Source organism: Pseudonaja textilis, chromosome 2 (genome assembly GCF_049901715.1).
Source record: "Pseudonaja textilis isolate UNSWEBS1 chromosome 2, rPseTex1.2, whole genome shotgun sequence".
NCBI classification, from domain to species: Eukaryota; Metazoa; Chordata; class Lepidosauria; order Squamata; family Elapidae; genus Pseudonaja; species Pseudonaja textilis.
The window spans coordinates 176,623,817-176,646,981 of NC_141991.1; the positions used below are offsets into that span (position 1 = coordinate 176,623,817).

The 23,165-nt window shown below is 40.2% G+C and overlaps 1 protein-coding gene across 4 annotated transcripts in view; it reads right to left on the reverse strand.

Annotated features, from left to right (window-relative positions):
- Positions 1–23,165, reverse strand: part of ACO1 (aconitase 1) — a 52,932-nt gene that overhangs the window by 7,815 nt on the left and 21,952 nt on the right. For all 4 annotated transcript variants that reach the window (XM_026713457.2, XM_026713460.2, XM_026713459.2 and 1 more), the window contains exons 5-15: positions 21,070–21,139; positions 20,023–20,206; positions 12,551–12,690; positions 11,526–11,697; positions 9,888–9,988; positions 8,641–8,757; positions 7,204–7,363; positions 5,498–5,633; positions 3,656–3,740; positions 1,379–1,535; positions 500–624 (exon numbers count right to left, since the gene is read on the reverse strand). In XM_026713457.2, the coding sequence (XP_026569242.1) occupies positions 500–624; positions 1,379–1,535; positions 3,656–3,740; positions 5,498–5,633; positions 7,204–7,363; positions 8,641–8,757; positions 9,888–9,988; positions 11,526–11,697; positions 12,551–12,690; positions 20,023–20,206; positions 21,070–21,139 (1,447 nt within the window). The remainder of the gene's footprint in view (positions 1–499; positions 625–1,378; positions 1,536–3,655; positions 3,741–5,497; positions 5,634–7,203; positions 7,364–8,640; positions 8,758–9,887; positions 9,989–11,525; positions 11,698–12,550; positions 12,691–20,022; positions 20,207–21,069; positions 21,140–23,165) is intronic.

Genomic DNA, 23,165 nt, shown 5'->3' on the forward strand with positions numbered 1-23,165 from the left:
CAATTTTCTAAATCCCTTTATCTCTAGCCTATGAATAAACAAGCAATGTGAGAAAAAAAGTTCTTTTTGATTCAGAGACACATGAAAACAAATGCAGATTTATGCTTATTGTTCAATTTCTGAACTAAAGGCTCCATTCTTTTACCCATTCATCTAGCCATGCCTATTTTTGCCAACTCAGTCTGACCTGGTTAAGTTTGAGACCAGGAGAATCAAGTAGCATCCCTATTTAGAATGTTCCTTCTCATAAAAGTTTCTGACAAAATTTCATTGGGTCCAAAAAGGTTTAAAAAGTGCATCAAAGTTTGGCCAATCCCATATTGGCGCTTTCGTTGTCTTTCTGGTGATTTTTTTATTAGAATATCATGATCTTACCCAACTCACAAGTGAACTCTCTCTTGTTTTGTGGGAACCTTTATGAAGTTTTAACTTACAAGTAAGAAGAAGCAAATGTACACCAGAGCAAAGGCAGAAAGCACAATTTAATACTGAGTATTACCTCTATTTTCTGGTAGACCTCTTTAAACATTCCTGGAATTACATGTTGACGTTCAATGGCTTGGATCTCCTCTCTCAGAGGCCAAATATCCTTCAGAAAGATCTTTTTGCCTTGTGCGTTGACACCTGCAATTCATGGAACACCGGTTTTCAGCAGGCACCCTACTAACTTGTCCTCCACAGAGGCACAGTGAGCTGAACTGGATCTCATTTTCTATAACCAGGTTGATCCCTTCTCCATGAACATAAACCCTATATACATACGATGATTAAGGAATACAGAGAAATATGGAGAATAGTCTTATGGTCCCAATCAGGGGTGGGCTGCTGGGGGTTCGCAGGGATTCAGGGGAGCCCCTAGCTAAGATTCTGTGCAGTTTGAAGAACCCCGAAATCCCACTTCTGGCTGGCTCCGCCCACCCCACTGCTTCCCTCCCAGGAATCCCCACACAACGCATTTTGGATGTAAGTAAGTGCAGGGTCCACGAGGGGGCTCGGGGAAGGTGAAAAACGAGCTTCCTGGAAGTTCAGAAAGGCTGGAAATGGGCCTGTTTCTGGCTTCTAGAGAGCCTTCGGAGCCCAGGGAGGCTGTTTTCGCCCTCTTGGAGGCTCAAGGAAAGCCTCCGGAGCCTGGGGAGGACAAAAATGCCACCCCCACCATGGTGCAGGAGGCTGACTTGGCCACCATAGCTAGGCCCACTCAGCAACCAGGCAGACAACCTGTCGCTAAAATTTTTGAAGCCCACCCCTGATCCCAACCCCTTTACACAATCCATCTGTATACACAGAGACCCGGAGATTTGGCGTGGTTTCTGGTTTATTTAAAGTCATCCCCTTCAAAAAAAAATTCCAATCCCGTAGTTTGCAAATTATGCCTTACCGAGAGGATCCTTTTCAAAGTCAATCCTTACAGTCCCTGCAATAGCATAGGCGATTACCAGGGGAGGGGAGGCCAGATAATTAGCACGTGTGTTTGGATGGACACGGCCTTCAAAGTTCCTGTTTCCAGACAGCACCCCTACAGCTACTAAGTCTCCCTGCAAAAATACCGTCCATATTGAAAAAGAAAGTAGTTTCCATTTGTTCATATCACCAAGGTCCATATACAATGTCCATTAAAGTCACATGAAATCTCACTCCTCTCCTTAAAAGACTATGCTAAATAGCCACATTAAAATTGAATAAAAATGGGAGTATTGACCTAGGCTTCCCAAGATCATGAAGGATAAAATCCCTTTTATTTAGGTTAAAGTGAATTCCTCTCCAGCAAACTGTCTTTCATGAGATTTCACAACTACAGACCTTTATCAGGCTTGGAGAGTTGTCAGGCCGATATCTTCCAAACACCATGCTGTAATAGCAATTACTTGGCAAGAAGTCAGATCTTCACCCTAATGAATTAAACTAATTGTCTCCTGCAAACACCATTCCCCTTTCGCTCCTCTTTATTCCCTATGGGAGGGGCCATTCACTGTCCACCTGAGCCTTTACTCCCGAGTTGACCCTTGTTCCTTAACTGTTCCCTTCTCCTGGCAGCTCTGTGGATGCGCAGACTGGGAACAGGCTCCAGCTATTCTTCTTGCCCCGCTGATCTCTGACTCTGAAGGCAGCTGATAAGTGTCAGACGGCCCTGGCTCCATCTCTGCCTCTGACACAGAGCACTCATAAGAGCTTTCCCCAGACTCCAGGACTGGCCCATGTTCCTCCCCAACCTCCTCACTGCCTGAGTCTGCCACCAGCTCCGCTGGCCGCTGGCAGGCTACAACAATGGGAAGTTGGCGATCCATTACCAAATAAAGTTCAAAGTTACTTTTCCTGTACTGTAAGAGCAAGGAATTATTTTAAAGCAGCATTTTTCAAACCTGGCAACTTTAAAATGTGTCCTCTTCAATTCCCAAAATTCCCAGATAGCTTAGGAGTTGAAGTCCACATATTGTAAACTTTCCAAGTTTGAAAAGCACTGTTTTTAAAGCAAGGGTGGGGAACGATGGTCCTTTAATGACTTGTGAACTTCAATTCCCAGAATTCCTGAGCCAGCCATGTGGGCCTTAGGAATTCTGGGAGTTGTGGTCTATAAATCATAAAGGTCTACAAATTCCCCACCTCTGTTTTAAAGGGACACAACTCCATCATCTCAAGAGCTCTTAAACTCTTAAACTAAACAGCTCTTATGCATGGTAACTATCATTAAACTGTCAGCTTTGGAAGCCATATTTTACCTAGGAACTTCCACACTGCCCCATTCTAGTGCCTGGGAATTTGGGAGGGGAGGATCTTACAGAGAAGTGTAAGTTAAACATAACAACATTCTTCTTCTGAGTCAAGGACAAGCCACCCTGCACCTGGGAAAGGAGTGGTTGGAGGGATGTCTCCAGTTGAACCATGTGATGGATTGATGGATGCAGGGGAAGAGTTTTGGATTTTCAATTACGAAGGGAAAACCCCGAATTCTCAGATTCGGGTTTTCCCAGATGTGCCAATAGGACTACTCTAATAAAGTGGAACTTTGAGAAGATGCCTGTCTCGGAGTTTATTGGTTTGGAGTTTGTTAGTTGGAACGCTGACATAAACATTATATTGACAATGTTAGATCAATGTACAATAAATAAGCGTTGCCCTTCTAAAAATAGTCTTCAAATTGCAGCTACAATTAGCCCAGAATTTTGGCTGCTGAGCAATGGATTCATGAAACAAATCATCCCCAGACCTGATTTTATTGCCATTTTTATGGGGGTTAAGTGAACCACAGGGTTGTTCAACAAAATTGGCTTCCCCAATTGACTTGCTTTGTTGGAAACCAGATAGAAAGGTTGCAAATCACGATTGTGTGAGCACGAGACACTGCAACCACCATAAATGAAGTTGCCAAGCATCATGTCAGCAGGTGACTGTGGTAGTGGTACGACAGTTGCAACTTCAAGGATGAGTCAAGGCCACTGTAATCATGAACCGTTATTAAATGAACAGTGGTAAGTCAAGAACTACATGCAAGAACAATAAGCCTTCTATTCTGCATGTCTAAAGTGTTCATACATTGTTCCACTGTCTATCCAAAAATCCAGTCACTACCAATCTTATTTTTTGCTGGGTTCTGATCATTTGTATGCAAAATCGCGAAAATAAAAAAAAAACACACACACAAAAAAATCAGCAATACCTGAGTAATGGCTTCAACAACAGATTCCGGCAAAGGCCCACTATTACCAATGCATGTCATGCACCCATAGCCAACCACATCAAACCTGCGGAGAACATGAAAGTCAATAGATTACTAATGGGACATCTAGTAGAAAAGAAAAGATCAAACAAATGCATTTCTCCCATTTGCCAGATCATGTAATAAATTCAGAATAACGACCCTAGTGTTGATGGTACATTCTTCTAACTGGGCAAGGAAACTTTATATAAACTGATTCCTATGGAGGGGCTGGTGGGAGGATGGATATATCTTTAGATATATTTTTCCATATGTTTCAAATAGTGAAACAATAAGCTCCTCTCACGATCACTCTCAGCCTTTCAGAAAGTACGGCCTCTGTAAAAACTGCTTGTAGACCAGCTGCTTCAAACTGAGAATGGGGGGAAAAAAAACTTGACCGAGCATAAAAGGAATCTTCCAGCTTTACCTTCTTTCTGACACATCAATTTATGAGCAGGGGGGGATAAGTATTCAGATTGTTTAGTAAAGATTAATGAGCAGGGCGGATAAGTATTCAGATAACAAAAAGATTAATTTTATAATCCACACACACATCATGAGACAATTGATCCTCTTTCAGTTGAGCTGGGCTTGGCCATGCATGCATCTCAATATGGCATACAATAAACATGGCACTCTTTGATACAAATTGAGTTGGAAAGTAAGTGAATCTCCCTAACTTGAAACGACGGCAAGGACTTAATCCACCCCATGTTTCTTGAGGAATTAAAGTGGTATGAAGTTTCTTCCACTTCGCAAGCAATCTGTAATCCAGTGAATGATGCTGGCGCATCCAACATTCCCGTAGTAGCTGTGTGCAGCTGTTTTCTTAACCTTCGGGGTCAATGTCTACACAGCATGGGCTGAATAGATTCTCTATTTGGTTTGTACTCTCCCTTCTTCAGCTGAACACGTGAATTGCGTTTATACAGAGCCATTCAACCAGTGATTTTTAAGGCCATACAGCTCATCTGATTCTATAATATAAGGGTGTTTTAGAGCACACAAGATCAAGATCGCTCACAAAGTACTTGTCTGCAACTCCTCAACTGAAGAATTGTGGATAATATGTATGTATGTAACTATATGTAATTGCAGCTCCAGATGCTCTGGAAATCCAAAATGCTAAAAACAGAGTTGGAAGGGACCTTGGAGGTCTTCTTGTCCAACCTCCTGTGTAAACTGGAGATCCTATACCATTCTGGACAAATGGCTGTCCTATCTTTTCTTAAAAACCTTCAGTGATGGAACATCCACAACTTCTGAAGGCAAGCTGTCCCTCTGGTTAATTGTTCTCACTGTCAAGAAATGTTTCCTTAGTTCTAGGTTGGTTGTCTCCTTGATTAGTGTCCATCCATTGCATCTTCTCCTGCTTTCAGATGCTTTGGAGAATAGGTCGACCTCCTCTTTTCCTTTGTGGCAGCCCCTTAAGCATTGGAATATGGCTATGATGTCAGCCCTGGTCCTTCTTTTCACTAGACTGGACGTACTCAATTCCTTCAACTGTTCTCTATAAGTTTTAGCCTCCATCCCCCTAATTATCTTGTTGCTCTTCTCTGCACTCTTTCCAGAGTCTCAGCGTCTTTTTAATGTTGGAATGACCAAAACGTAACAATTTTACAGCGCACATATATTTGGAATTGCTGTATTTTCCTTGGGTTCTTTAAGACAACATTTTCCTTATTTTTTTAGATATAGCTACTTGATTAAACACACGTTTCTTTGTTATTGCAACCAGGAATCCATCTTTGAGATTAAAAGTATACATGGAAAAAAAGAAAGAAGAAAGGAATGTCTTACCCTAGTTGAGCAAGATAAGGCATCACTCCACTCTCTCTTAAATAGTATGTGACTACTCCACTTCCTGGAGACAAGCTAGTTTTAATATATGGTTTCACGGTCAACCCAGCTTCTACAGCTTTCTTTGCAAGCAAACCTGCATAAAGAGTCACATATATATATACAGATATATGAGTTTGTGTACTTCAGGCTAGTTTAGGCTTTTTATACAAAAAAATATTCTAAAAGCTTACATAGCTGGTATACCGCTACTCAATCTGGCTCCAAAAATATAAATCTGATACCTTCTCTCCTGCCTTGGAAATAGAGAGAAATCCAAAATGTGGAAGCCCCTATTTCCCATAGTAATGGAAGTCTGGTCCTTGCTGCCTTTCTTTTGCAACACCTAGAAGCCCAGCAAGCTCCATGATCCTCATGAAGATTCAATGGAATATCACCAGGGGTGGGACTCTACCAGTTCGGACCAGTTCAACAGAACTGGTTGTTATGAATTCTGAGCAGTTCGGAGAACCGGCAAATCATGTCCCTGTCTGGCCCCGCCCCTCTATACCCTCCCCTCCCCTCCCCACCCATTCAGTCCTTATTGTGCATGCATGACATCGCGTGCATGCCCGACATAGCTGACTGTGTTCTCCCCACCACCGAGTCACTCCTTAAGATATTTCTTTTTTTCCCCCCTCCCGATGATCAGCTGTTCCGACGATCAGCTATGCCGGGATCCCCCTAGCTGTCTTACTGCTTCGCCCAGGAGGCAAAAAGGAGAGCGTGGGTGGGTGGGGGGTGCTGCAAAAGAATAAGAAGAAGCCACCCCCACCCAGTCACATGCCCGCCTAGCCATGCCCACAGAACCAGTTGTTAAAAAATTTGAATCCACCCCTGAATATCACTGCAACAACGTGCTCTCTGTGATTTATGGCCCAAGCCACTGAAAAACAAGATCGACTTAGATCTCAGACTCTGTGTTGCAGTGCGGGAATGCCGTGTTTTTACGCATCCCCAAGAGATCTTGGAGAAACGCGATTGTTGTTTCATGGAATCTATACCGCATTCATGTATAATAAAATGAAATATCGGGAAGAAATAAAAGGGGCAAGGAACAGCCTCTGCTCCACCACTTTTCATCTGATTTTAATAGCCATTACCCTCTTTCCAGAGAATTATGGAATTCAGCTTCTGTGGAAGGAAATCTAAGGCTCCTTAAAACAGTTTGCTGTCAACTAAATTAAGTTAAATTAAATTTAAAAAGAGATCTGTGGGGTACTTCCATTAAATGTGCAGTACGGGTAGTCCTCCACTTACAACCATTGGTTTAATAATTGTTTGAAGTTACAAGGGTACAGAAAAAAGCGATCAGTTTTCTCACAATCATTGCAGCATCCCCATGGTCACATGATAAAAAAAAAATGGGCGCTTGGCAACCGGCATGTATTTATGATCCTTGCACTGTGCCAGAGTCATGTGACCATCGTTTGTAACCTTCCCAGCTGGCTTCCAACAAGCAAAGTCAATGGGAGGCAGTCAGATTTGCTTAATGTCTGCATGATTTATTTAACAACTGTGGCAAAAAAAGGTGGTAAAATGAGGCAAAGCTCACGTAACAAACTGCCTCGCTCAACAGCAGAAATTTTGGGCTCCATTGTGGTCGTAAGTCGAGGACTACCTGCCTCTATCTTTGCTTTAACTGGTGCTCTAAAATGACAACTTACCAGCTCCAAGCATCACAGAAGGATTGCTAGTGTTGGTACAGCTAGTAATAGCCGCGATCACAACTGACCCGTGTGTTAGTTCAAACTCCTTGTCATTGTAGACAAACTGGACATGGTGGTTGTGATATTCGGGGGCAATCTGGAAACCTTTAAATCCTTGCTGCAAAACAGAAATCAACAAAAAGCATACATATTTTTAAAATTGGTAAGAAACGCTCAGACAGAGCTAATTGGGGATTTCTGGGCATTGAAGTCCCTACATCTTAAAACTTGCCAAGATTGAAAAATACTGATCTAGACGTTTGAAACTGAAAAGCTGCCACAAAATATTGTAGCACAGCCCATCCTTTCAGTGTTCCGTCCAGCGTACCCTATTCCATTCTACCATCTCTCAGTTTCTCATAATTTACTTCCAATTGCCAGCTGGCTTTCCATATCGATCAGTTTGGGATTACTTTGCTTCCTTGGATTATAATTATATTGTAATCATTATAACAATTCGGGAAGCTTTATGGTTCTCTTGAATGTGCTGACACACGTCCTCTTGTTTGTAGATAGATGGAAGTAACCACATTAATTACCTCTGATTAATTTTAAATCAATTTAAATAAAATAAACCAGTTCATTTTTTTCTCCAGCTCTATCTTTTTTTGGGGGGTGGGGGGGTGGGAGATATACTTCTGTATGTCGTTCAAAGCCAGGTGCAACTGAAGGATATATGATATTCTGTGTATATTCTGTGCATGACAGACAGACACTCTGTAAAAATGCTGTTGAGAAGGGAAATATTTTATTATTTCTTCCTCCACACAGTCAGTTGGAATTACCAACTTTGCAAAAGTCTTAGCAGAATTTAGTTGAATTTTCAGTTTTCCAGCTGACTTCTGACCCCATCCTTCATTATTGTCAACCGTGGTCAATAATCTAGGTCTAGGACAACAAAAGCTATAGTCTCATCTGGGGGGTCTGGGAATGGTCATGACAGTTCAAGTGTAATGTTGTGTCTACTGATTTTAAAATAGCATGGTCTTTGGCTGATTAAACACCACATTTATCCTTTTAGCTTCAAAATCCATTATTTGTACAACAAAACTATTACAATTCTATCTTTGAAATTTAGGCACAAAGTTGGCTTTGCTAGTCAAAGGAAACACATTATCCTAAAGAATAACACTTTAGATCTGGAGATCTAGATGCAGGAGAGCATATGAATTTATATCAAAGGCAGCCACCAAAGAGTTTCATCATTAATGAAAACTGAACTGTGAAAACATATATATTTTATATTCAAGTCTGGCCCCACCAGCAAATAGATTCTCCACAAATAAGAGTAGCCTCACAAAGAAATATATCTTCTGTACATTGATTATAAATTAATTAATATATCGGAAGGAAGATCACATACCATTATAAAAGGGGTATATTTTATAGCATTACCTTTGCTCCCAAGCAGGTCTCAAAATCCTTCTTCATGTCAGAGACAGCTACCTTGTCCTGCGGTCTTTTAGGACCACTGCAACATGGCACAACAGTTTGCAGGTCCAATTCTACAATCTACTGAAAAGAAAGGAAGTGGGAAGAAAGAGAAACCGAGAGGTGCTAGCTTCCTTGAAATTGTTCCCTTATATATTTATATAAGTAGCCCTCGACTTACAAACGCTCACAAAATGACTTACAAAATTATGGTGGCACAGAACAAAAGGGATGCTCGGCTCATGGCGCCGTGGTCACATGTTCAAAATTTGGCTGCTTGGCAGTCTGTCCACACTTAGGACTTGTTGATCTTTCTTTCTCCCACTCCTTAAGTGCTGAAGCTAAACTCTCCCCCTCTGCCCTGCAGTCTTGATCCCCTATAACCACTTAAATTGCTAAATTTATTGCATGCCTGGAAAGAGGATGACCAAATCTATAAGTTGTTTACCTGGAGGACTGACTAGTCGCCTGAAGAATAGAGAAAAAAATTTTTTTTAAAGGGCACTGCAGAAGCTAAAGGGATTCAGATAAGCAACTTGGGAGAATTTGAGCCAAATCGTCAGGATTCATAGCACAGCCTTGTGGGGGATGATTTCAAGACAGGCCTGTAGCAGCTTGAACCTAACCCACCAGCTTCATTGTATGGCTGCCAAGGCTCTTCATAATCCTTGCTGGTTCTGAAATCCCAGCCATGAAGCGTTAATAAGAGGGTTTCCTTCCTTGGTGGTCTGTCATAGGTAGGTGGTGGGCTTAATTTGATTTGGCAGATCCTCCATTAGGCCTGTGCTGGCTTGTTTCAAGGGCTTCAGCATGATTTTAAAGTAAGAAACCTAGAGGTTACCCAGGTTTTGCTTCCACCAAAGTGCATAGTAGTTAAAGGATTTTGGTAGAAAATCCATCAAAACAGGCTTCTCTCACATTAATAAAAACGGAATTAGATGCCAGAGATAGCCACAAGACTCTGCCTATTGGGCCAACTCTATGACCATCCAGTAATTCTAGTAATTTTGAAAACATTACTTCTTTTTAGACATCTTTAATTTAACCACTGTACTCAATGAGAGGCTTTCTGGTTCTTATCTTCTAAATAGTTTTGTAATTGGCTTCTGCCTTTTCGGTTAGTGGAAGATGCAGGATGATTTCCTGAGATGTCTAGAAGTCTGGGGCTTGAATGTTCCTTTGGGGAACAGTACAAATTTAAGCAAAGGTACCTGAGTAAAATCTGGATCCTGAGATGAGTTATTGAAATCTCTAAACATTCCTGTAGCCTTGAGGTACTTTCTTATATGATTGATCTTTTCTTGATCACGGCCTATAATGGACAAAAATAACAACTCTGTGACTGTGCAAAGAGATAGAAAGGCAATTTCTTAAGGAACAGCAAATGTAAGATGCTGCATAGCAGGGGCCTCCAACCTTGGCAACTTTAAGCCTAGAAGACCAGCTTTGCTGGCTGGGAATTCTGAGAGATGAAGTCCTCCGGGCTTAAAGTTGCCAAGGTTGGAGAGCCCTGCTGTTTAGAATTTCAGAAAACCTCTAGTATCACACCAAATGTACAACATTGGGTATTACCAGACTATTTAGTATACACGCTAAGAGACTAATCGTAAAGTTCTAACTCATCTTTAAAAGTGAAGAATGTAAACATGTCTGAATCATCATATTGGCACTCCCAATGAATACTTACTGAGAAAATGGTTTGGGTGTAATTGGAAGCATGCTGTATATGTGATAAGAAACACATGGTGAAGGATTTACTGTTTATATGTTCAACACAATATGAAATACATACTATCTGCATGCAAATGCGCAAACTAAATAAATTCACACTATCTCTACATAAATCTACATGCAGTATCCCTGAAACCATTACTTGAGTTAATTATACATGAGCCAATATTTTGAATTAATAAGTTTGTCCTTTACTAACTCTAATTTTCAGGATGACACACATATTGTTTGTGAAATTAGAAAGATCCTATTAGAAGACTGTCTGAATCCTTTGATTTACTAAATAAATAGACTAAAGTATAGGAACTTGAACAATCAGCTCCTGAGGTTGGACCTGTATTTTATATTTTGCTAAAACTGTGATTTTTAATTGGCTAATCAATGTGAGCCACTTTATCACACACTGACCAAAGCATAATTCACAAATCTCCAATATTTTATTTTCTGCATAGGCACATAAAGCAATAAAGAATTATTCTAATTCAGATGCAAGAAACCATATTTTACTATTGATAAGATAGCAAATACAATCTCGGAACTCAAGCAAAAGCCCCCAATATCTTCTTTCTTTTTTACCTGAAATAGCCACACTGTTTGACCCAGAATAGTTTTATATTTTGGGGTTAATTGATCCATTTACAATGTTGAAGTCTGATGTGGGAATCTGAAGTCTTCCAGGAGGAGATTTCCTTTTCATAGTAACTGCTATAGCGACTATCTCTAATTACAGAATCTTATCTTGCTGCACTACCTCTGGTTTCCCAGGATATTTTTTCATAGTGTCAGCTTTCCTGTTGATTTTTTTTTTTATCTTGAGGAATATCTAAATGGACTGCTATGGGTTTCCCTGTATTGCTTTAGGTAACATGGCTTCCTGTCCTCTGTTCAGTTTTGCATCATCCCAGCTTTCTATTCAATTTTTAAAATTGCATTAGAATGAAGATTTTAAAGAATCAGAGAATCTTGATACATGCCAAGATTGGAGCTTACATTTCTTTCCACAGATGCTATATTGGTCTAAACGGGCTGGTATTAAAGCAGGTGTCCTATCTTCATCTGAAATGAATACTCTCTGCTTCACAAATTCAGGTTTTACATATTGTCTTTCGTCTACTCACCAGTTTGAACTAAGTATTTGATGCTAACTTCATCAACTGGGAAGAAGGCAGCAGTTGCTCCATATTCTGGACACATATTGGCAATGGTGGCTCGATCAGCAATGGACAACTGAGCAACTCCAGGTCCAAAGAACTCGACAAATTTTCCCACAACCCCTACTTGGCGTAAGTGCTGCAACACATTTAAGTTTGCATTCAGTTCCATTTTCACGGTATGTTCTATACTATATTTAAAAAGGCTGAAATCAGATATAACTGAGCTTTGGGTTTGTTTTTTTTTCCATAAAGGAGAATCCAAGGCTCCATTTAAGCAAAGTTTGCTGCCAAATTTGAACCTATATTGCAACACTGATACAAGTCTAATAAACAAATAAAATGGGTTTGATTGATTTCAATAGTTTTTCTAGAGAATTACAGTTTTATAATATGGCACAAAACTTTCTGTTGGACGTTTTGAATAAAAATTGTCCTGAATGTAAATTATCAGCTGGAATCCCCCTATAGCCCCAAATCTCACTATCTCCAATTTGCGTTGGCTGCCTCAATCGATTTAATCTTGGCTGAGTTCTATTTTTATGCCTCTTGGAACCCCTTTAACATTTGTTGAAAACTGATCATACATTTTCCTGCAATTTTGAATTAGGAAACAAATAAAAATATAATGTTGTCCTCAAATTAAGTATGTCACAATTAAAAATCCTGCACATGTCTATAATGCACCAATGTACTTTGTGGTCCTCAGTATCTCTGTGTTAAGAGAAGTTCTTATCTCTAAAAGGTGGGACTATGGAACTATTTTATTAATTCAATACTTCTGACACACATTAGTGCTTAGAATAGTGATCACTAAGTGACTTCGTTGATTATATTAAATTGGAATAAAACACTCTCAGAAATAGAGTTCAAACACTTGATGTAGAGGACTTAAACTCCTACCCTGTATCTATTAGCATGCAGATTTCTGAGATTAATTAAGCAATAGCCTTGTATCATGATCAGCTGTGGTCAGTCAAGCAAGTTATTACCTTGGTAACTGTGAGCACGATGTCTGTGGATGTGACCAATGACTGAGGACTACCGCTCAATTTGTAACCAATCACTTCAGGAAGAACCATACTGATTGGTTGGCCCAGCATCACCGCTTCAGCTTCAATACCACCCACACCTGATCAATGGGAAAGAGAGAGCGGGAGGAGGGAGCAAGAGAGGGAGAGAGAAAGATGCATTAAATATGATTGCTGACTTATCTTGCAGCAACATTCATTCAGGAAAACAACAGTGGGTCAGCAGTATTATTGACAGGGAGATGAAAACAGTAGTTATTCATCTAAAATAAATAAAATCAGGGTAAAAAGAACATCAAAAATATTGCTAGATCAAAACAATGGCCTATCTAGATTCGTTTTTTGTTCCCACAATGCCCAAGCAGATGCTAACAGGAAGACCCAAGAACAGTTGTGCATTAGCATGTTCCCTACCTCATTTCCCCAAGGAACTCAAACTGGACTGAGAAGTCACAAGGCAATCAGTTTTAAAGCGGGGTTTACCAATCTGCAGATGAAATTAAGCGGAATGCCGCACCCCTTGTTTAAGAAACATGTACATGCTAAACATACAGGATAGTTTTGCTATAAAAACCATGCTGTAAGGATCAAAAATATAAACTCTTTTAACATGTGAATCTGTTCTCTTGCATTCTGCAAATCACTATGCATGCAAAATCATTTTTTTCCCTTTCCACAGGCAAATAAAACACAACCTAAAAACAATAGAACAAGGCATTTAAATGTGAAAGATTCAAGGAGCTTAAGAACAGGAAATGAAAGAATTGTAAACACATGACTATCATAAAATAATACTAACCCTGTATTTAACGCTTCCTTCCCTGGCTAGGTCCTACATCTTCTTCTTATAGGTGAAACTCGAAAAATTAGAATATCGTGCAAAAGTTCATTTATTTCAGTAATGCAACTTAAAAGGTGAACCTAATATGAGATAGACTCCTTACATGCAAAAAGATAGTTCGAGCTGTGCTGTGTCATAATTGAGATGATTATGGCTTACAGCTCATGAAAACCCCCAATCCACAATCTCATAAAATTAGAATATTGTGAACAGGTTCAATATTCTAGGCTCAAAGTGTCCCACTCTAATCAGCGAATTAAGCCATAACACCTGCAAAGGGTTCCTGAGCCTTTAAATGGTCTCTCAGTCTGGTTCAGTAGAAATCACAATCATGGGAAAGACTGCTGAGCTGACAGTTGTGCAGAAAACCATCATTGACACTCTCCATAAGGAGGGAAAGCCTCAAAAGGTAATTGCAAAAGAAGTTGGATGTTCCCAAGGTGCTGTATCAAAGCACATTAATAGAAAGTTATGTGGAATGGAAAAGTGTGAAAGAAAAAGATGCACAAGCAGCAGGGATGACCGCAGCCTGGAGAGGATTGTCAGGAAAAGGCCATTCAAAAGTGTTGGGAACTTTCACAAGGAGTGGACTGAGGCTGGAGTCAGTGCATCAAGAGCCACCACACACAGACGGATCCTGGACATGGGCTTCAAATGTTGTATTCCTCTTGTCAAGCCGCTTCTGAACAACAAACGTCAGAAGTGCCTTACTTGGGCTAAAGAAAAACAGAACTGGTCTGTTGCTCAGTGGTCCAAAGTCCTCTTTTCTGATGAGAACAACTTTTGCATCTCATTTGGAAACCAAGGACCCAGAGTCTGGAGGAAGAATGGAGAGGCGCACACTGCAAGATGCTTGAAGTCCAGTGTGAATTTTCCAAAGTCTGTGTTGATTTGGGGAGCCATGTCATCTGCTGGTGTTGCTCCACTGTGCTTCATTAAGTCCAGGGTCAATACAGCCATCTACCAGCAGATTTTGGAGCACTTCATGCTTCCTTCCACAGATGAGCTTTTTGGGATGCTGACTTCATTTTCCAGCAGGACTTGGCATCTGCCCACACTGCCAAAAGCACCAAAACCTGGTTCAATGACCATGGGATTACTGTGCTTGATTGGCTAGCAAACTCGCCTGACCTGAACCCCATAGAGAATCTACGGGGCATTGCCAAGAGAGAGATGAGAGACATGAGACCAAACAATGCAGAAGAGCTGAAGGCCGCTATTGAAGCATCCTGGTCTTCCATAACACCTCAGGAGTGCCACAGGCTGATAGCTTCCATGTCACGCCGCTTTGAGTCAGTAATTGCTGCAAAAGGGGCCCAAACCAAGTACTGAGTACATATGAATGCTTATACTTTTTAGAGGTCCAATACTGTTCTATATACAATCCTTGTTTTATTGATTGCATGTAATATTCTAATTTTCTGAGATTGTGGATTTGGGGTTTTTATGAGCTGTAAGCCATAATCACCTCAATTATGACAAATCACGGCTTGAACTATCTTGCTTTGCATGTAAGGAGTCTATCTCATATATTAGGTTCACCTTTTAAGTTGCATTACTGAAATAAATGAACTTTTGCACGATATTCTAATTTTTTGAGTTTCACCTGTATATTCATAACCCCCAATACTCACACACAAATGCTTGCCAATGAATTAGAAGATAAGGATATCTCGAAACATGACATCAAGAAATACATTTATTTTACTCAGCAGTGGAATACTATGCATGCATCTCTTTATCAAATTTAGATCCACTCTAGATCTAGTTTTCCTTGGCTATTCCCAAGGGAAAACAAACAATGTTTATTACATTGTCTTCTTAATTTTAAAGGGACGCACCATTACATTTCCAGATACGTACAGGTTTTCTCACTTGTATCGAACTGTGGCACATATCTCGGCTGCATGTTTTTTTTCCTGTGCCCCCAACACATTGCTTTGAGATGTAAGTGATCTATTCTTAAGTCAGCTGAATTGGAATTAAAGTAGTATTTCTCCTTTAGTCTGACCATCTTTTAGGGTAGTGTCATGCCCTTGTTGGGAGTCTGATTCTGAGGGGAAGACTGACTGACAGGGAGTGGGAGTGAGGCTCCAGTGGCTGTGGAAAAAAACAGGGGAAGGAGACAGTCCAGCTGGGCATTCAGCGGAAGACCCAGGGCCAGCCCCTCTTTATCTTAGGGCATGCACGGAGGAACGGAGAAGGGAGCAATGTGGCTTACAGGAGAGAAAAGGGCCCTGATCCCTTTCATTAGTTGCAGCTGGGAGAACAGGATATAAGAAGGGCGTTTGCACACAGCACCTTGCTGGAAGCAAAGCGTACATTATCTTTGTCAAGACTTATCTGGGTTTTGGCATCCTCCCAACTGTGTGTGCTTCGTTATCTTTTGGAAGTCTGCAATTTATTATCTTGGCCTGTCGTGTTAATTACTTCAGCGTGGTTTGTGTTGTGTTGTTGTTTTTTATTTCTAATTTATCTGTACTTTGGGTTCGGACTGCATTTCTTGCCTTTGTAGACTGTTTTTGGAAGAGTTTGATCACCAGCCGAGGATAACTGGACATTGGGGGCCAAGTTGGTGGTATTAAAGGGAATTTATCTACTTTTGTACCATGCCCCGGGTCATCACATGTAGTTTGAAAGTGTGTGAAATCTGCTAGGATTGTCACCTTTGATCTTGAATTGATATAAGTTTTTTTAAGTCAAGTTTTTTTTTGTTTATATATATGCATTTTGAATACAGTGTATTGTCTGGGCATTCCATTTTAGAAAATAAATAAATAGTAACATATATACTGATAGCAATAGTAGTAATACAACAGAATAAGTCCAACCGTATTTATAATTATATTATCTTATTTGTAATCCTATTGATTATATTAGCATACTTATAGTTTTAAACAACATTCATGTTTAACTTATGCTCTTTCTTAATCTAATTTCTACCTCTTATCTCTAACCATTGGTAAAACCTATTCCACGTTAAGTAATATTCTGTATCTCCTTTATATTTTATTTTCAACTGAATTGATATAAGTTATAGTGATTTCAAAAGAATAATAGAGAGAAGGCTCAGTAACCGCGGCAGCAAATTATCATCTCAGCCAACTCTAGAATGAATAAAGAACACATCAACTAAGCAGTGAGGAAAGGCCTGAAGTTGTATTAACTGAATAAAAAAAAACAACTTTAAAAGTTTCTTACTTTGCCCTGTTTGCATTTTTATGTTAGCTGATCAAGCAAAAGTGTGTGTGTGTGTGTGTATAAAACCAAACAAACTACAACTGGAATTGAAAGAAAAACTTATGGTTTCCTGATATATGCTGAGTCAAAGCATTTCTCTAGAAAGATTAAATGCATTACTGCTTTGAGCTTATTTTAAACGGGATTTTAGGCTTAAGTTTGGTGGTTTTTTCATGGGATTTAAAGAGCTCTTTCAGGGATTTAATATTTAGGAACAGGGCTCTAATTAATATATATGTGATTTTTTAAAAATCCTTATTTTAAACTATTTCCAAAATGGCTAGATATTCTGAAAGATAAGAAATCAACAACAGTATTTTATTCTAAGATCTCACAGTGCGATTTTGCTTTCTTTTAACACATGCCGATCTAACGTTACTTTTCTTCATCAGCCTTCTTCACAGAACAGTGCAGATGTATATCGAGGCTCTCTCCACATCTGCTAAGAATCTCAATTTTATCACCTTCAACATGCAATCCCGCCTTTAATTAACCGATGTAATCTAGAATCAGGAAGATTTTGCCCTCAAAATAAAGTGGAGTAAGAATGCAAGCCAGGTATATAAACCTTAGAATTCTTCCATGTATATTCTTGGCACGTGGGAATATTTCTTCTGGGACAATGACTGATATTATCCAAGGTAAATAAATGTCTTCTCTTCCCACAGAAGGGGTAAAAATGGTCTTCATCTGACTCAGTGATTTATGGAGAACACTTTGAAAATTAGAGAAACTAAAGGCATGGCTTCTATCTTGTGAGCCTTTTGTCATGCTTCAGTCACTGGGACAACTTCTCATTTGTTTCCTTCTACCATTCAGGAATAGGGCTATTTCAGTAGTGGTATTAATTTGTCATATGATAACTAACTGGTATCGCTCCCCTGACTTCCCCTAACTTTCCAGGGAAATATAGACTCAGTGCTGCTTCGGCCTGCATTTCCTTAAATCAGGCATGATCAATGGTGTGAAAAACATTTTGGTGATCAGAGGCCATGTCTAATTATGGTTAAATAGGGCCTCCACTTATGAATTTGATACTAATGGGGTTAGTAACTGCTCGCTTCTTCTCCTATTTCAATTCCCAGCATAAGTTCTTCTGCCACTGTATGGAAAGAGGCTGTGTGACACGAAGCTCCTAGCCTGAATTCGACTTTTTTTTTAAAAAAAAAAACCACTGACCAAGTACAGGTAGTCCTTGACTTACAGTAGTTCGTTTAGTGACTGTTCAAAGTTTCAATGCCACTGGAAAAAGTAACTTATGGCAGTTTTTCACACTTATAACCTGTCATGCCACTGTCGGAATCTGATTTTAAGGGGGAGGCCGAGCAGCTGACAGGGAGTGGGAGTAGGGCTCTGTTGGCTGTGGAAGAAACTGGGGAAGGGCAAAGTCCGGCTGGGCAGAGCAGGGAAGAGAGAGAGCAAGGCAGAGGGAATTCAGAGGAAGATTCAGGACAACCCCCTTTTCATCCTAGGGCATGCAGGGAGGAACGACGAAGGGAGAAACGTGAGTTGCATGGCTTACAGGGGAGGAAAGGGCCCTGATTCCCTTCATTAGCCGCAGCTGGGAACACAGTGTTTAAAAAGGGAAGCTATGCACAGCAAAGTTGTTTGAAGCAAACCGTGAGTTATCTGTTATTGTTGAGGCTTATCTGGATTCCTGGCGTCTTCCCGACTGTGTGTGCTTTATTGGCCTTTCAAGTCTGCAATTCCTTATCCTGCCCTGTCAAGTTAATTACTGCCACCTGGTTTGTGTGGATTTTTATTTACAGTTTGTATGTACTTTGTTTTCGGACTGAATTTCCTCCACTTAAAGACTGTTCTTGGGAGAGTTTTTTCTCCAGCCAAAGGTAACCTGGATATTAGGGGTTGGAAGTATTAAAGGGACTCTTCTTGCTTATTTGACTGTGTTGCCTTTGTGCCACGCTCTGGGTCATCACATAACCATTGGAGCAACCCCATGGTCACATGATCAAAATTCAGATGCTTGTCAGCTGACTCGTATTTATGACGGTTGCAATGTCTCAGGGGTCATGTGATCACCTTTTGCGATTTTCTGACAAGCAAAGTCAATGGGGAAGCCAGATTCACTCTTAACAACCATGTTTCTAACTTAAGAATTTCTGCGCTTTAACAACTGTGGCCAGAAAGGTTGTAAAATGGGGCAAAACTCACTTAACAAATGTCTCATTTAACAACAGAAATCTTGGGCTCAATTGTGGTCGTAAGTCAAGGACGACCCGTATAGGGAATATATTATTTTCCATACATTTTGGACTTTGGATAGAGATATTGGAAGCTGTACTTCAGCAAGATCAGGACTCCAAGTTCCATTGCATGGCCAATGGATTTTTTTTTCTCAGAAGATATAGAGCTGATTTGATGTAACTGTTATGGATCAGGCTAGAAACCTGGTGATGGTGAGTTGTAGTCACACCTTAGCAGAGGTGGTATTCAGCCAGTTTTGACAGGTTCTGGAGAATAGGTAGCTGAAAATTTGAGTAGTTCAGAGAACCAGTAAATACCACCTCTGACTAGCCGCGCACCCATCTATCCTCTGCTTCCTGAGTCCCAGCTGATTGGCTGGGTCTTCTGTTGTTGCCCTGCACAGGAGAACAGAGCTGGAAAGCAGGTTCGTGAGGTGGGGAGGGAATGGGGATTTTACAGTATCCTTCCCCTGCCACACCCACCAAGCCATGCCCACAGAACCGGTAGTAAAAAAAATTGAATATCACCACTGCATGAAAAGCAAGTGGGTGATTCTAGGCCAGTCTCTCTCAGAGGGTTGTTATTATGGGGGAAAAAGGAGGAGGAAAGAATATTAGGTATTCTCTCGCCACTAATAAAAAATAATCAAAGGTGGGATAAAAATAATAAACATACGAAGCTATTTGAACATAAATTCAGCAACTGAAAACTCAATCAATATTTTTTTTAAAAAAAAAATCTCACAAATTTTACCCCAGTTGATTATATATTAGACCCTTAGTGGCGCCGTGGTTGGAGTGCAGTACTGCAGGCCACTTCTGCTGACTATCGCCTGCCTGCAATTTGGCAGTTCAAATCCCACCAGGCTCAAGGTTGACTCAGCCTTCCATCCTTCCAAGGTGGGTAAAAATGAGGATCCAGATTGTTTGGGGAATATGGTATTTGGGTGGGATACATACATACATACATACATACATACATACATACACACACACACACACACACACACACACTAAGTGCTATTCCTATTAGGAGCAGGGGGGAAACAGCAAGAAGAAATTCAGAATAACACCTTCTCATTTTTGACTTTTTCTAAACACCACGTAAATTCCCAATGTACAGACAGTTCCGTTTTAAAAGCACTTACCCCAGCCAAGTACACCTAAGCCATTAATCATTGTGGTATGTGAATCGGTACCCACAACACTATCTGGATAATAGAATCCATTCTGATCAAAGACAACTCTTGCCAGATATTCTAAATTCACCTGATGGACAATTCCTGAACCTGGAGGAATAATTCTCATGTTCTGGAAGGCTTGAGAGCCCCACTAAAACACAAATGGAAAAGAAGGAAATGTCTTAAGAAGTAGCAAAATTAAGTATTTCACTTGCCTAGTCATCAATTTATAAATATTGGGATATGAAGATTTGGTTTTTAAAACATTCTGCCCACGTGGACCTACTACCAAATTTTTGAAGTTCTATTCAGACTTTGTGGTTTCACCAATACACCTGTGGTTTTTTTTTTTTTAATCTTAAAATCTGACAAGATGTAAATTAAGATACCATAATCAAGCAAACAGCCCCATTCTGATTGGCTACCTACTGAGCCAGATGCATGAGCTAGACAGAAATTACAAAATTAACTGTCTGGCTTGGTACGTGTGATACCGAAGAATAACCAAGCTCAAATTTAAAAAACATTTAAATTTTGGAGAGCATTGGTTGGAGAGCATTTATCAAGTTTAATTCTTTCTCTTCTTTTATGGAAAAAAAAAACTTTGCTAACTTCTCTTCTTAGCTAATCTTTCAAGACAAAAACAGGTCCATGTCATACTTCTTAATAGATTTGTTGCTAGTTGCAAAGTCAAGTCCAACCCATCGCGACCCTGTGGACAACATTCCTCCAGGCCTTCCTGTCCTCTACCATCCCTGGAGTCCATTTAAGCTCACGGCGACTGCTTCAGTGACTCCCTCCAGCCACCTCATTCTCTGCCGTCCCTTCTCCTTTTTGCCCTCAACCGTTCCTAGCATTAGGCTCTTCTCCAGTGAGTCCTTCCTTCTCATTAGGTGGCCAAAGTATCTGACAGTTCCTAATACATTAGGAGCTGTGATTCTGTAGACTCCTTTCTACCTTAGTAGGCTGTTCCATGCTTAGCTTTGCAGACACACAAAGGAAGTATGATCTTACCTTCAAGAACTCAAATCGTTCTTTGTTTCTCTCAAATTCCAAATCTTGATTCTTCTGTAAACTGTCTGGCCTGCAGTGAAAGGTTAGAGGTTAATACAAGTAAGAAAACATCAGTAGGATAAGAGTGCAGGATTCAATGTCTACCTTGAAAAAGAAAGCGGAGAGCGAGTTGGTATTTATTTAGCTCAGCATCATGGAGCTCTTTAATCGCCATGCACTAGAGAGTTAGGAAAAAAGCAAAGCTTTTATAATAATTCCTACTGTCTCAAGGAACGGCTAATTCCCTGTAGGCATTTTGGCAGAGAGTATTCTGAACATAACAGTGAGGGAAAGGTTTCTAAAACATGTTATTATACAAGAACAAGCGTTCTAGTAAGCAGAAAAAGATTAGAAAGTACAGCTGACAAAAATACATTCAAGGCTTTGAAAAAAGCACTATGTAAAGAGGTACTGGAATATTGGCCATATGAGTTGAGAACCAGGCTGAATTAGACTAAAAAGTCTTAGTAGCAAGACAGATTTTGTTCTCACTCAAATCAAAAGATCCAGCTAATCATATGGGAAACACACTAGCAGGATACAAGGGCAAATGCTCTCTTCTCAGTATATGGTTTTCTGTTTGTTCCCCATCTCTGAGGTGATCATTCCTTTTTCCCTCATAAATTTATCTAATCCCCATTCAAGACTTCAAGTTCGTGACCCTCATATATACTGCATGAGGGCAAAATCCACTAATCTGGGCTCAATAAATCCTTAACCTGGAATAAAGAAACACAATGGCTGTGTTTAGGACAATGTAAGTATTCTCCTTTCATAATATGCTAAACTCATGGTTGAGCCACCTTATTTTAACCTCATCTGGTCTGTTCTATAGAGTAAGATAGAATACAGTCCTCGATTGTAGTCCTCGACTTACAATCATTCGTTTAGTGACTGAGCTTACAATGGCACATAAAAAAATGACTTATGATTGTTTTTCACACTTACGGCCACTGCAAACCTCCCCCCGCCCCCATGGTCACATGATCAGAATTCTGGCACATAGCAACTGGTAGGTATTTATGACACTTGCACTATTCTGAGGTCACGTGATCACCATATGTAATCTTCCCAACTGGCTTCTGACAAGGAAAATTAATGGGGGAAACCAGATTTGCCTAACGGCTGTATGATTCACTTAACAATTGCATGATTGACTTAACAACTGCAATGATTCGCTTAACAACTCTGGCAAAAAAAAGGTCACACATTGGAGCAAAACCCACCTAACAACTGCCTTATAAAGGAATAGAAATATTGGGCTCAATTCTGATCGTATGTTGAGGATTACCTATGTGTGAATGACTGATTTTCGTCTACTCTGAACCTTTGAAATTTGATTTATGGGGCCTCAGATTTTAATCACGACAGAAATCTCTTATCTCTGCTTCCATCATAAAAGGAATAATTGTATGTGCCTCTATCACATCTTCTCTTACTTGATTTTTATTTTTTAAGCAAAATAGTCTGATTTTGCTTAAATTAGGCCTCCTAAACTGTTTCAGCCTCTAATCATTTCCATTTTTCATCTTGTACTACCCTGTTTCTCCAACAATATGGCCTCCCCCAATAGGAAGTCCCAGCATGTTTTATAGGCATGAAATGAAATTAAGCCCCTCCCCCCAAATTAAGGCCTATATTAAAACATGCAAAATGGGGGGGAATGGTGGGGGGGCTTGCCATTAGGAAGTACTTTTGTTGCACACCAGGATATGGTGCTGCCTGCGTTGACCCCGATACAAAGTGCCCCACCAACGCCGAGGTCAACATCCAAGCCATCGCCGCCCGCCCACCCGAAGATGCAAGGGGGGGAATTAAATCACACACACACCCCGAAAAGACGGCCTAGCCATTTTTTCGGGGCACAAAAAAAAAGACCCGGCCTTATATGAGAAACACAGTATTTTCCAACTTCAAATAAATGGAAACCTAGTGTTCAGAAACAAGACTTGGAACACCAGGCTTCATATATAAATAAGAGAAGAAGGGAAGGTTTTCAGTAGCTACACTATTGTTGGAGAAAGACTAGACTTTGGTCTCATCTAGCAAGTTCCCTG